Source organism: Chenopodium quinoa, unplaced genomic scaffold (assembly GCF_001683475.1).
Source record: "Chenopodium quinoa cultivar QQ74 unplaced genomic scaffold, ASM168347v1, whole genome shotgun sequence".
In the NCBI taxonomy this organism is placed as follows: Eukaryota; Viridiplantae; Streptophyta; class Magnoliopsida; order Caryophyllales; family Amaranthaceae; genus Chenopodium; species Chenopodium quinoa.
The window spans coordinates 257,620-270,598 of NW_018743503.1; the positions used below are offsets into that span (position 1 = coordinate 257,620).

The 12,979-nt window shown below is 33.3% G+C and overlaps 2 protein-coding genes across 3 annotated transcripts; one reads left to right on the top strand and one right to left on the bottom strand.

Annotated features, from left to right (window-relative positions):
- The first annotated feature begins 590 nt into the window (after positions 1–590).
- On the top strand, positions 591–4,862 carry LOC110739502 (protein FAR1-RELATED SEQUENCE 1-like). 2 transcript variants are annotated; one of them, XR_002514831.1, is made up of 3 exons: positions 591–895; positions 1,432–1,594; positions 3,835–4,862. XR_002514831.1 is itself a non-coding variant. In XM_021919949.1 (2 exons), the coding sequence occupies exons 1-2, from the start codon at positions 3,186–3,188 to the stop codon at positions 3,850–3,852; spliced, it is 576 nt and encodes a 191-aa protein (XP_021775641.1). In that variant the 5' UTR covers positions 3,133–3,185; the 3' UTR covers positions 3,853–4,862. The 2 variants fall into 2 exon arrangements, 1 of the variants encoding a protein (XP_021775641.1); XM_021919949.1 differs by lacking the exons at positions 591–895; positions 1,432–1,594 and adding an exon at positions 3,133–3,743.
- A 37-nt stretch (positions 4,863–4,899) lies between these two features.
- On the bottom strand, positions 4,900–6,766 carry LOC110739503. The gene is made up of 6 exons (XM_021919950.1): positions 6,587–6,766; positions 6,310–6,490; positions 5,959–6,081; positions 5,728–5,865; positions 5,436–5,639; positions 4,900–5,321 (listed from the first exon to the last, which is right to left on the bottom strand). Exons 1-6 carry the CDS (start codon positions 6,727–6,729, stop codon positions 5,133–5,135), a joined length of 978 nt encoding a protein of 325 aa, XP_021775642.1. The 5' UTR covers positions 6,730–6,766; the 3' UTR covers positions 4,900–5,132.
- Positions 6,767–12,979: the final 6,213 nt, after the last annotated feature.

Below are 12,979 nucleotides of genomic sequence, written 5' to 3' on the forward strand. Positions count from 1 at the left end.
TAAGTCACTAATCAAATATATTGGCAGTATGAACACATGCTAATTGAACCAGTAATTGAACAAAAATCAGCCTATATTTATACTTACAAAACTATAGACTAAAATATCTGAGTTATAGTATCATCATATCATAACCAACTTGCTATATTAAAAATACCAAAAGGCTGCTACTTGCTATTTATAGATAGTCCAAAATCCATCTAATTAGCTGGATGTCTCCTCAGTGACCTCACCGCCGCCTTGCTTTGTTGTATCATTCATTCATTTGGTTTGCAGAACTATGGACTAATACTACTACTATTACAATAGTTGCTGAAAAGCCAACTTTACAGAAAACAAATAAATTGAGCTGAATTTCAAAGAAAGCAGAAACTTGAAAAAATGGAATCTTGCACTTCTTATGGCAAACCCCCTTGGAGATTCATAGGAAGGCCAATTTCCCAATTCTTTATCTTTTCTTTTTATTCAATATAATCTTCTTATATATATATATATATATATATATATATATATATATATATATATATATATATATATATATATATATATATATATATATATATATATATATATATATATATATACGGGAGGGTTCCGCTAAAAACAGGGCTTATGGTGAAAACTAAAAACAGCAAATCTCAGCCATTGATTATTAATGATATAATCTAACGGTTGAAATACAAGGTACACAAAATCTTAGCAAATCTCAGCAAATCCTCTGTTAATTTTGCTGAAAAACGCAAAATCTCAGCAAATCTCAGCAAATCCTCTTTTCATCTCATTATCAAATCGTCAATTCCTCAATTCGTCAAATTTTAGGGCTACTTTGATTATTTACTCCCAAAATTGAGGGCTCGTGATTCTTCAATAATTTGGGGCTTCCTCAATAATCTTAGTAAGTGTTCTTCATTCTTTAATTTCTGTTTTTAGCTGAATTTCTAGTTGATTGCGGCTTACAATACCGATATAACTGTGATTATTTCCTTGTATATAAGCTGAATTTCTTGAATTTCTATTTGATTGCGCATGGTAGGTTATTTCCTTGTATGTGATTATTGTAGACTGTTTTTATAATAGTGCTCTGTTTTTTAGTTTCAATCTCATCAACTTGTAGTTTCAATCCTCATCAACAATATGCTCTTTTTTCGTTTTTGTATAAATATTTGCAATATATATATATATTTTTTATATTAAAGTTTTTTTTTCCTGGATATATGATATTAAACACTAGGAGAAATTGTTGCACATAAGGTGTTTGTGTATTTGCTTAAATGACTAACACCTTGCTTAATACCATATAGTAACTCTTTTTTATGATACCATAACCATATATTTTAGACTGTTTTTGTTGGTGTCCAGTTAGTTGCACCATGGAATGGATTATTTTATTATAGTACCCATTTTAAACCATATATTTGATATTATATGCAGACAATGCAAGAGGAGTCAGAAGAAGGTAGTTGCTCAAATACATCTACAACTACCAATGTTGCTGAAAACTTACCGTCACTAAAGGGCCCAAGTGTGTGTTACACTCCCAGAGGAACAAAAGAGTTTATACCGTGTTGTCCCCCTGAACTAAAGCCTACACTTGGTATGCTTTTTGATTCCTTACTTAAAGGTGTTGATTTTTATAAGCAATATGCTAGATTTGGTGGGTTTGTGGTAAGACTAGGTACTGAAAAGAGAATTAAAGATAGTGATAAAGTCTACTTGAAATATTTACATTGTAATAAACAAGGGTTTACGAAGGATGGTGAAACTAAAGCAAAAGTTTCTAACAAAGATAAAAATCCTAAAGCTAGAAAAAGAACCATAAATCGTGTTGGATGTAATGCAATGATTGGGTTTAGAGAACGTTCAGATGGAAAATGGATGGTTTATGTCTTTCATGAATCTCATAGCCACAATCTTGATTCTCCCAACACAATGAATTTTTTGGCAAATGTTGGAAACCTTAAACTTGGCCAGAAAAAATTCATTTTTGACAACTCTAGATTGAACATTGGTCCAAACAAGTCTTATAAGTTGATGAAAGAACATCTTGGTAGCTATGATAATATAGGTGCAACATTGAATGATTTCAAGAACTTTAATCGAGACTTGAAAGCTTACATACAAGAGAAAGATGCTTCGATGTTTATAAACAATTTGAAAGAAAAAGCTGAAAACAGTGAAGGTGCCTTTTTCTTTGAGCATTGTATGGATGAACATCAACGCTTGACAAGAGTATTTTAGGCAGATGCAATTAGTAGAAAAAATTATTCGTTGTTCTGTGATATGATTACATTTGATACAACATTTGACACCAACAAATACTCTATGGTTTTTGCCCCATTTACGGGTGTTGATCACCATGGTAAGTGTGTGACTTTTGGGATAGGCTTACTTGCAAAGGAGGATATTGAATCCTTTGAATGGTTATTTGAAACTTTCTTAAAGGCAATGAATAACTGTCAGCCTACCTGTATCATGACAGATCAAGACCCTGCGATGAAAGTGGCAATTGAAAAAGTTCTTGATAAGGCAAAACATAGGTTTTGTATGTGGCACATTATGAAAAAAGTGCCACAAAAGGTAGGGCCCAAATTATGCTTAGAAACTGATTTTCTTCATAAACTAAACTCTGTTGTGTGGAATAGAGACCTTGAACCAGAAGAATTTGAAATTGGTTGGCAGTCTGTGATGTCTGAATTTGATTTAGTGAATGAATATTGGTTCAAAAATATGTATAATATAAGGAATATGTGGATTCCTTCCTACTTTCGTGACCTTTTTATGGGTGGGATTTTAAGGTCAACTCAAAGATCAGAGAGTGAAAATAGCTTTTTCACTAATTTCACCAATCAGCATTTGTTATTGGTTGAGTTGTGGTTTCGCTATGAATCTGCAATCGATGCTCAAAGGCACACACAAGACAAGTTGAATGCTACTTCAAAAACTACACATCCCCAACTTGTCACCCCCCTGTACTTGGAAAAGCATGCTGCATTTGCTTACACTCATAATGTATTTTACATATTCCAAAAGGAATTCAAGCATGCTTTGTACAATTGTGGTATAAGTAATGTTACCATCAAAGAAGAAGAAGGGATTGAGCAATATAGAATTGTTGAAAACACAAGGAAAAAAGCTATCATGTCACATATGTTTTGTGTTCTAATGATGCTTCATGCTCTTGTAAAATGTTTGAATCTGTTGGAATATTATGTCGTCACATTCTCTTTGTCATGAAAGGAAAGTTCTTATTTGAGATTCCAAGGCAATATGTTTTACATCGTTGGACTAAAGAAGCTATGAAGAAACCAATTTTTGGCTTAAACAACTTGCTTGATGGGGCAGAGAAGGATAAGAAGCAAAAGCTAGTTGGTGATTTATGGTGCAGGTTTTTTTCATGTGTAAGTCTTTGTGAGGAGAAAGTTGAATGCCTAGAGTCATTGTTGTCTAAGCTAATATCTTTTGAAAATGAGATGAAAGACTTGGATTCTATAAGTCCAGTTGATAAACGTGAGGCAAAAAATAAACACATCGAATTATTTGTTGGATCTAATGACATAGTTGTTGATATTCTTCCTCCAAACAAGTCTTCCAACAAAGGTAGTGGTAGTGGAAAAAGGAAAAAATCTGACAAAGAGATAGCTATTGAGGAAAGCCAAAGGAAAGATAGACTTTGTAGAACTTGTGGTCAGAGAACAAACCATGATAGTCGGAATTGTCCGCAAAAAAAATCCAACTTGAATGAGGTATTTTTGTAGAAAAAAATAAATAAATTTTGTACTATGTTTACTTCCCACTAGATTTTCACTTTATATATGTTCGTGTACATGATTTCAGGATTTCAAAGAAGAGTAGAAAGGCTGCAAAACCACTTCATATTTACAAGAAGCAACATCGGCTACTGACAGCCTAGTGCTGAAATAGAGGAGATGAGAGGAAAGAAAGAACATAGTGCTATAGTGCCCTTTTTATTGATATAGTGATTGTTATTGTTTCACATATATTAAACAGGGACCTTTTATTGTTAAAATTTTATTGATAGGGTGACCTTTTATTGTTAAACTTTTTATTGACCTTTATATTGTTATTTTGATGTAGTGACATATTGGCATATGATAACTTCAATTTATATTATAGTATGTGTTTTTAACGTCATAGTGACTTTTTTTCATCGTATTGACACCTTATTCCGTGATAACCTTTTTAGTGATATAATGACCTTTATTATGATATAACAACCGTATAAAAAATACTCACATTTTAACAATTCTTCTAATCCACATCGATTAAGCCAATACAAAGTTAGGGAAGGAGGGGCTCGTTCTTTTAATTGATATACTAAATGAATAGCTTAAGAATAGATTAATATAAATACGACACTTTTACCTTACATAGTGACCTTTTATTTAAATAGAGACAGATTATTATAGAAATCTTTTTTATCACATAGTAACGCTCTTGCATCTCATAGTGATCCTTTTGCATCGCATAGTAATTGGAAATTTTTACCTCATATAATGCCATTTTACTTACATAATGACTATAAAAAGTAATATAATATCCTTTTTCAAGTTTTTTTTTTCTTTTTTAAGAGATAAAAAAAAGTTAGACATTTTTAGGTACATATTTATCATAGGTCCTTTGAAAACTTGTCACATATGTATACAAAATATAATAATGAATATGGTGATAATTTTGCATTATAACTTAATTATATATAACACATTGAACTAATAACATTTTAAATACATAGTGACCTTATAATATAGAAACCTTTTAAATAACATAGATACCTTTTTAAATACATAGTGACCTTATCATATAGAAACCTTTTTAAATAACATAGGTACCATTTTTTTATAACATAGGCGCCAAATTTATAACTAATAGATATTTCACTAAACTTCTTGAATGTCAATTAAAGATTACATATCAAAAGAACTACCAATACCACCAATTCAAAAGCTTTGTATGAACTGGAATCATATCATATTGTTCTATATTAACACTTATACAATTTTGTTAGATTATCCATTTGTTGATGCAAACTACATCATTACATTAGATTTCCTACTTCTGTGCAAAATACAAATACTTCCGAGCAAAAAACTTCATCCACATATTCGTTAGTCTGCCTATACTTTCTTTTCCTTTTTACCTTGCTTTGTTTTCTTCTTAATCCCATCAAAAACATCTTTTGCAACTTGACTCCTTATTAATCTGAATTCAGATAGCTTTTCAAGAACTTCATCTCTGACAATGTTCATATCAGATAATACCAGAGTAGCAGCAATCTGAGCTCTCAATGTCCGTCTAGTTGAAACCTAATATATTAATTTAAGCAAAAATTAGAATAAAAAAGCTAGTTAAATTCCATGGAGGAAATAGTTAATATAATAAAAATTGAAAGCCAAATAAAAAAAATGAGACGAGATAACCGTTTTCAAAACATCGCAGTCGAACACATCAGCTCCATCAAAGTAAAGCATGCTGACCATAGTATAAATGCCACTATCATTATTCTTCTGTTTTCCAGACTTCCAATTTACAGAAGGTGACTCCAAAGTATACTCAATCATGTTCTTCACCGAGTCATTACTTTGAGGAAGGCGTTGATCAAGAAAAGTACTCAGCATATCACTCTAGGCAAAATAAATTAATACTTTAGGTTCCATGAAGCATATCCTAACTAGAAAAATACAAATAAAATCCAAAATATCATATTTTTACCAGAACATCAGAGAACTTCTCAACCTCACTCATGTACTTTGTATCATAACTCATATTATCAATGAACTGAAGCTTTTCTTCCTTCAAATTCACAACAATTAGGAAAAAGTGCTCATTCAAGAGTATAGGAACAAATATCTGCAATAAATAAATAAACAACTATTAAGCTTGAAAAACTTAATATAAAAGTACTTAGTTGAAAAATGATTGTCAACATTTGCAATGTATTACCAACTCAACATTTGCAATATCAAAATCATTGCAAGGAATGAACAACCATCTTGACCAAATGTCAAATAGCTTGTCAATGTCTTGTGTGTTACTATCTGTGTTTGCAACTTTCAGTAAAAAAGCCTAAAAAAGAACAAACATTAATAAATATTAAAAAAATTAGAAGGTAGAGTTATTTTTCTTAAATGTAATTACTTGCATTACATAGTGACTGTTTTCATTGCATAGTGAAATTAATTTATGAATCATAGTGACTGTTTTCAATACATAGTGAAATTAATTTATGGATTTTTTATAATGAACAACTACCATTATAATGATGTAGTAACTAAATAGCCGAAAGATACTTACACTTTGAGAAACACCAAAATATAGTTTTTGAGGTCCATGTGCACTACTCTTCTGGTTTTCATTAAGCAACATAGCCCAACAATCAATAATAACAGAAGATATAGCAATAGCCGGTGCACCTAATGAAAGGAATTCATTCCTTGTAATCTCAAATGGTTTGCCAAAAGATACCAACACCTCACTGTACAAGGAAATAAAAAGACACATGTATATTAACATAGTCACTTATTATTAAAATTTGAAAATAAATAACAAAAAGAACAATGACATGACTTACTTGAGATCGAAACCATGATAATCACTAATGCAGTAGTCAACAAGTTCCTGGACAACTGCATCCAAAACCTTCATATCCTTATTACTTGACTTCATATATTCAGTTACATATGTAACTTTATCACCAAAGAGACTAACATCCATAGCAAGGGAGCATTTAGATTTTCCATTACTCAGAACATGCTCAAAACCTATCCTTGGAACCTCACCAACTACAACATTAATCTCTTTTGCAGGTGCACCATTATCATCAATATCATCATTATCCAAACCATTAGGCACTTTGCTTACCCAATTTACAAGAGACACAATCTCATCAACAATTTCATGAACACGAGGATTCATAAAGAATAAATCAGTTTGGGACATTGGAGGTGTCGAAGTTGAAGCATCATTAGATTTACGAGTCTGAAATAACACTTTCAACTCATTCATGTAGAAGTTAGATACCACTTCTAAATCTCTTTTCATGAGCAAAAACTTCTCATAAACTTCCTGTGAAAAAAAAATGTAGCACTTAGATTTAATAAAATAATTTGTGACAAAAAAAAAAAAAAAAAAAAAAAAGAAAAAACCAAACAGACAGACAGAATTAAAGGGTAAAATACTTACATCAATAGCAATTGAACGGATTTCCTCATTAGACATTGAACTGGCAGGTAGCTCAAACTGAATAACACCCTTAACATTGCTACGGACACCTTCATAAACAACAAATTCTTTTCCAGAAGTTTGATTCACAGGAGCTTCCTTGAATTGATTACAAACAACTTGTCCATCCTCAAATTGCAACTTCTCACTCACTGGATATGTATCAAACTCAAGAATTCCACACCCAAAACCCTTGGACAACTTTTCATTTCTAATTCTATCTCTTATATCCACATCAGTCCAATGTTGAATATAAGGTATTGTAGAATTTAACACAACATTCCTAAACCTCAATCGATGAAAATAGATAATCTCTAACATCAAAACACAACCACAAAACCATTCTATATTTCCTTCTTTGTAGCTCTTCACGGCTTCACAAAGTCTATCTAAGACATATTTTGACCAATTATAAATTCTTATTTGATTAACATCAACCAAACATTTTACAATTCTCAAATCCACAGTTCTGTTGGACGTAGGTGCTAAAAAACTTGAAAAAGCATGCATGATAAAAAGCTGTCTGAATTCTTCCCCGCCATCTACTAGTAAAGGGATCTTAGATTCCAAAAAACCCAAAGGAATCTGATCATTCTCACCCATAAGACCAAAATGAGACCTCCATTTAACCTTTAAATCATAATCAGGGTTGATGACATTAGCACAACGAGAAATTTCTTCAACTTTCTTAGATGTTTTGCAAGGAAGGCAAAAAACATCATACACATCAAATTCAGTCACAACAAATCTTTTTTACCATCAATAGTAAACATGCAGCTACCATGATCAAAACAATCTACCAACCATGATAGCATATCAGTTGCAGTTCGTTTCACCTTCAAAGATAACAAACCTCCAAAGCCAATTTCTTTAACAGCCTTGATTTGATCATCTGAAAAAGTTTTAATCATCTCTACTAAATGAAATGGCCTGCAACGTGTTTTAAATCCTCGTTGCACCCTGTAACAAGACATACGAAAAGATAAACAAAAGAAACCAAAATAGTAGCCTCTTTTTATAGCATAGTGACCTTTTTTTTAAACAAAACTTCAAAAAAAAGAAACAAATATTCACTTACATATGTACATCACTATCTATGATTGCAGATTCTTGCCTATGAATCACAATGTTCTTATCCTTATTTGCCTTCACTTTCTTCACTTTAAGACCTTCATTTTCATCCAACTTTCTCTTCTTAGCTGGCAAAACAATAGCATGTGAAGAAGAAGACTCATTCCCCTTCTTTCCTTCCATCACAGTTGACAAAGGTATAGCATTCTCAATGTTAGAAGGTTTCTTTTTCTTAGTGATAGCTTTCTTTTTCAATCCTTTTTCAATACAAGCATCTTTATCTCTGTTAGTATCATCATCGATCATTTTGCTTCCACCATCAATATGCTCTTCATCTTCATGATCGAGATTGATACATGCTAAAAACACGCAAGCATATAGTTATATATACAATTATCTTCATTTTCATCTAGCAAACAATTATAATATAGCAAACTAATAACTTAAAAATAATAATCATTGTCATTGATATAGTGACCTTTTTCAGTTACATAGGGAACTAATAATATAGTAACTTTTATATTAATATAGGGACCTACATTCTATAGTATTAGGAGACTATCATAATAGAGCAACTAGTATATTAAGGTTAATAATCCAAAAATCAAACATTCATCATACCTCCTGTATCTTTCAATTTAACTCCTCCTGTTGAGCTACGAAGGCCTCTCCTTTTTTTAAAAGTAGCACCATCTCTAGTTCTCACCATAGGAATAAAATCTAATCCAAATCGAATGAAAATCCTTGTTGCACCCTGTAACAAGACATACGAAAAGATAAACAAAAGAAACCAAAGTAGTTGCCTCTTTTTATGGCATAGTGACCTTTTTTTAAAACAAAACTTCAAAAATAACATAGTCCAACACCCCTCCAAAAAGATTCAGTTTATTTTGGTTTGGTTTAGAACAAGTTCAGGTCATATTCATATTTATGTCTTTTGACAACCAATTTGTTTACGAATAAAAAAATCAATTCAAGTCAGGTCAGGGCAGTGAAAATCAGATCAAACTAAGGTATCCAAATCCTCGAATTCTGGCTACCTTGATTCAAGTTCAAAACAAGCCTAATTCAGAAATTTTGAAGCAAAATCCAGTACAGAGTCAAATTAACCATGCACATATGTCAGACTAGAAGTACACTTTTCAACAGTCAAGAAAGTCATGTAGATGTCGATTTAGCATGATCAGAAGCAATCTATCACAAATCCACCCCAGATGTCTGTAGCTCCTGGGTTAGTCGCTTAAGCAATCTACTCAACACCAAAAATCGGACATATAGAATCAAAGTCAGTATCTTAAACCAGGAAGCATTCTTCATACTTTATGTTCTTTCTTTCTTTCTTTCTTTCTTTCTACGGTTGATGTGGAAAGAGTCTTTGCATCAATATCACAAACACCAGAAAATTTATCTAAGTGCAAAAGGCAAATAATTCATGTAGGAACCTAATGACATTTGATGCAGCTGAAACCACTTCAAATCACAAATAAGAAAAGACAGGTTGTAAGAGAGAAACACAACAGCATCAAGGAACACCAATGCAACCAAGGCAGTTAGTCCATCTCCAAACATGTCACCATGTTGGTCAGGTCTCAATTCCAGATCATCATTAGCAAGAGATTGATGACCATTCCTGTTGCCTACACCAAACGGAACACGGGAAAATACAAATCGAGTTGGACACCAAGTGGAAGCAGGAACCAGTGTAGCTAATTTATGTCTCCAAACTCTCACTAATTCACTCACAAATCCACTAAAAACACTTCAAATTACTCAGAATTCGAATTAACTACTCCAAACTCTCACTAATTCACTCACAAATCCACTAAAAACATTTCAAATTACTCAAAATTCGAATTAACTACTCCAAACTCTCCCGAATTCACTCACAAATCCACTAAAAACACTTCAAATTACTCAAAATTCGAATTAACTACTCCAAACTCTCCCGAATTCACTCACAAATCCACTACAAACACTTCAAATTACTCAAAATTCAAATTAACTACTCCAAACACAAACACACACACACAATTCGCATTTTAGCTATTCGCATTCCTAACAGGCATTAATTCGAAATCAAAATCCATAAAAATCAGCTAAACTCGAAATCAACAAAAACAAAATTATGCTCAACAAAAATCGTGTTACTAAGAAGATGAAGAACAACAACAAAAGCAGAATTTCGAGCAAAAATACACATAAAAACCTAGTTTACTTAAATTAAGAAAAATTAAACAAAATACATTTAAAAAATACTTCTACTAAAACGAAACTTAAGTTGAAATTCAAAAAATCAAATCAAATCGAAAAAATAAAATAAAAAAACTTGCAAAATTACAAAATTAAACAAAAATCATACACGAAAAACATAATAGACATTAAATTTTCGGTTGAATCTACAAAAAAGTACTCATGAAATTCCAGCAAACAAAATTTCAGAAACCTAATAACCTCAAATCGTGCAAAAATAGCGAAATTACCACAAAGAACTCACCTGATAATAGATCGTAGAGCTGAGAAATTGCTAAAAATCAAAGTAATTGAAGCGGTGTTGCTGAAGGAGTTCGCTGATGGTAATTGAAGCGGTGTTGCTGAAGGAGTTCGCTAATGTCGAGAAATTAGGAGAGAGAAAGTGAAGAGAGAAGGAAGAGGAGGAAGAAAATAACAGAGGAAAGAGAAAGTGTTTTCGCGGGAGGAGAGAGAAAATTAGGATATATATACATTAAATATCATCCGCTAGATTATAATCTACGGCTGGGATTAATTGTTTTCATGTTTTCACCCTAAGACTTGTTTTTACATGATCCTAATCCTATATATATATATATATATATATATATATATATATATATATATTTTATTTTTATTTTTTTTTGGTGTTTTTAAACTTTAAGATTGAATGGTTTTTATGGGTTTCTGTTTTAATTTGCAGGGCTCTGTATCAATTCCACTCACTACCTCCTCCACCCCGATCCATTTTTAATCTCAGCCCTCTCGGCCACTACATAGGTTCGCTTTCTCTTCTCCCTTCCTGAACGCCGGCTGGCATCCTTGCTCCCCGCCCGACCTCTTTCTCTTCTACCTCACTAATCGCTGGCATTCATTGACCGAGACCAACCCAAACCCACATTACCCACACCAAAACCCATCTAAAACCACCATACCCACCAAAACATCACCATACCAACCCTGAAACCAAACTATAACTCCCAAAACCCACCACATCCACCCCAAAAACTCAAAGAGGAGAAAATGAATAAGGGAGCAAAAAGAGGAAGAAACTTACTGAAGAGGAAGAAGCTGCGAAGAAGAGAGAGGAAGAACCCAAGAAATGGAGAAGCCGCCATCACCGTAGTCGATTTGGGAGTGAGATGACTGAGATCTGAGAGGAGCGCATTCGATTTGGGAGTGAGATGACTGAGATGAGTGAGATCTGATAGCCTTGAGACTTTGAGAGGAGAGAGGAGAAAGAGAGAGTCAGAGAGAGGCGTGAGTGTTTAGGGAATTAGGGTTCAGTGTTGAGTCTCCAACCCTTTTTTTTTTTTTTTTTTGAGAAGGCTGAGAAATAGTGAATATTCGAGAAATAAAAATGGAAAAACAAGTGATTTTTCGGATATCGGATCGGATATTCGATAACCGACTTTTTTCGGATATTGGATATGTTCGGATATCCGATCCAAAATCAAATTCGGATTATATATCTATAATTTTCGGATCAGATGCGGATCGGATCATTGGATTTTCGAATCTTCTAATAGTTTTGCTCAACCCTACCCCAAACCGTCCACTGTTCTTCTTCTTCGTGCCTTAACTCAATCAAATGGGTTGCTTTGCTTCATCATCACCACGCATCCATCTGCACCGGTCATCGACATCAATTGGCATCATCATCAACTAGCATCACCAAAATCTCAGTCGTTAGATAAATTGAACTAATCGCGGGCGTCCAATTTCATTAAATCGTACAATTTCACGTGAAAGATCGGAGCGTCCTGTCACGCGCTGACTATTTCCCCTTAGTCTTTTGCACGCGGCCTACTAGAGTCACCACCCGTTAGACTACTAGTCAAGGCTCCCAATTGCTTAGCAAAGCTAAATATTGATGTTGTTAGTTAAGTGTGGTTTACTTGGAAAGCACAAGTGAGAATATATGAGAAGACTTTAAGTAAGAAGGCTTCTTATAAATGCTTGAGAGAATACAAGTGTTTGGTAGCTTAAGAATGGGTGGGAGGTTTCCTATTTATAGGCACCATCCCCTTTCTAGAGTGTTCTAATCTAGATGCTTCCTAACCTCCTCAAATGGAAGGTTCTAGGGAACTCTATACTCTTTCTGTTTACATAGGCTTATGTACAATGTTCTAGAACCATCTACAAAGTTCTAGCATCTTAAGTTTGTACAAGTAGTCCCTAGAGGCTTCTAGACACCTCCGGATGCTCCACGAACCTCTTCGTGCATTCTGGAAAGTTCTAGGCCTCATCTTCAAATTCTGGCTGCACCATTATCTTTATTGGGCCCAAAAATGGTGGACCATCAAGTTTGGGCTCATTTGGAGTCCATTAAGCCCGGCCCATGGCCCATTATTGGGTTACTGTCATGGGCGTGTTCACTAGAGTAAATGGCAGGGTGCTAAATAAAGCTCTATAGGGGGAAAGGTGTTCTGGCCATGCTAGC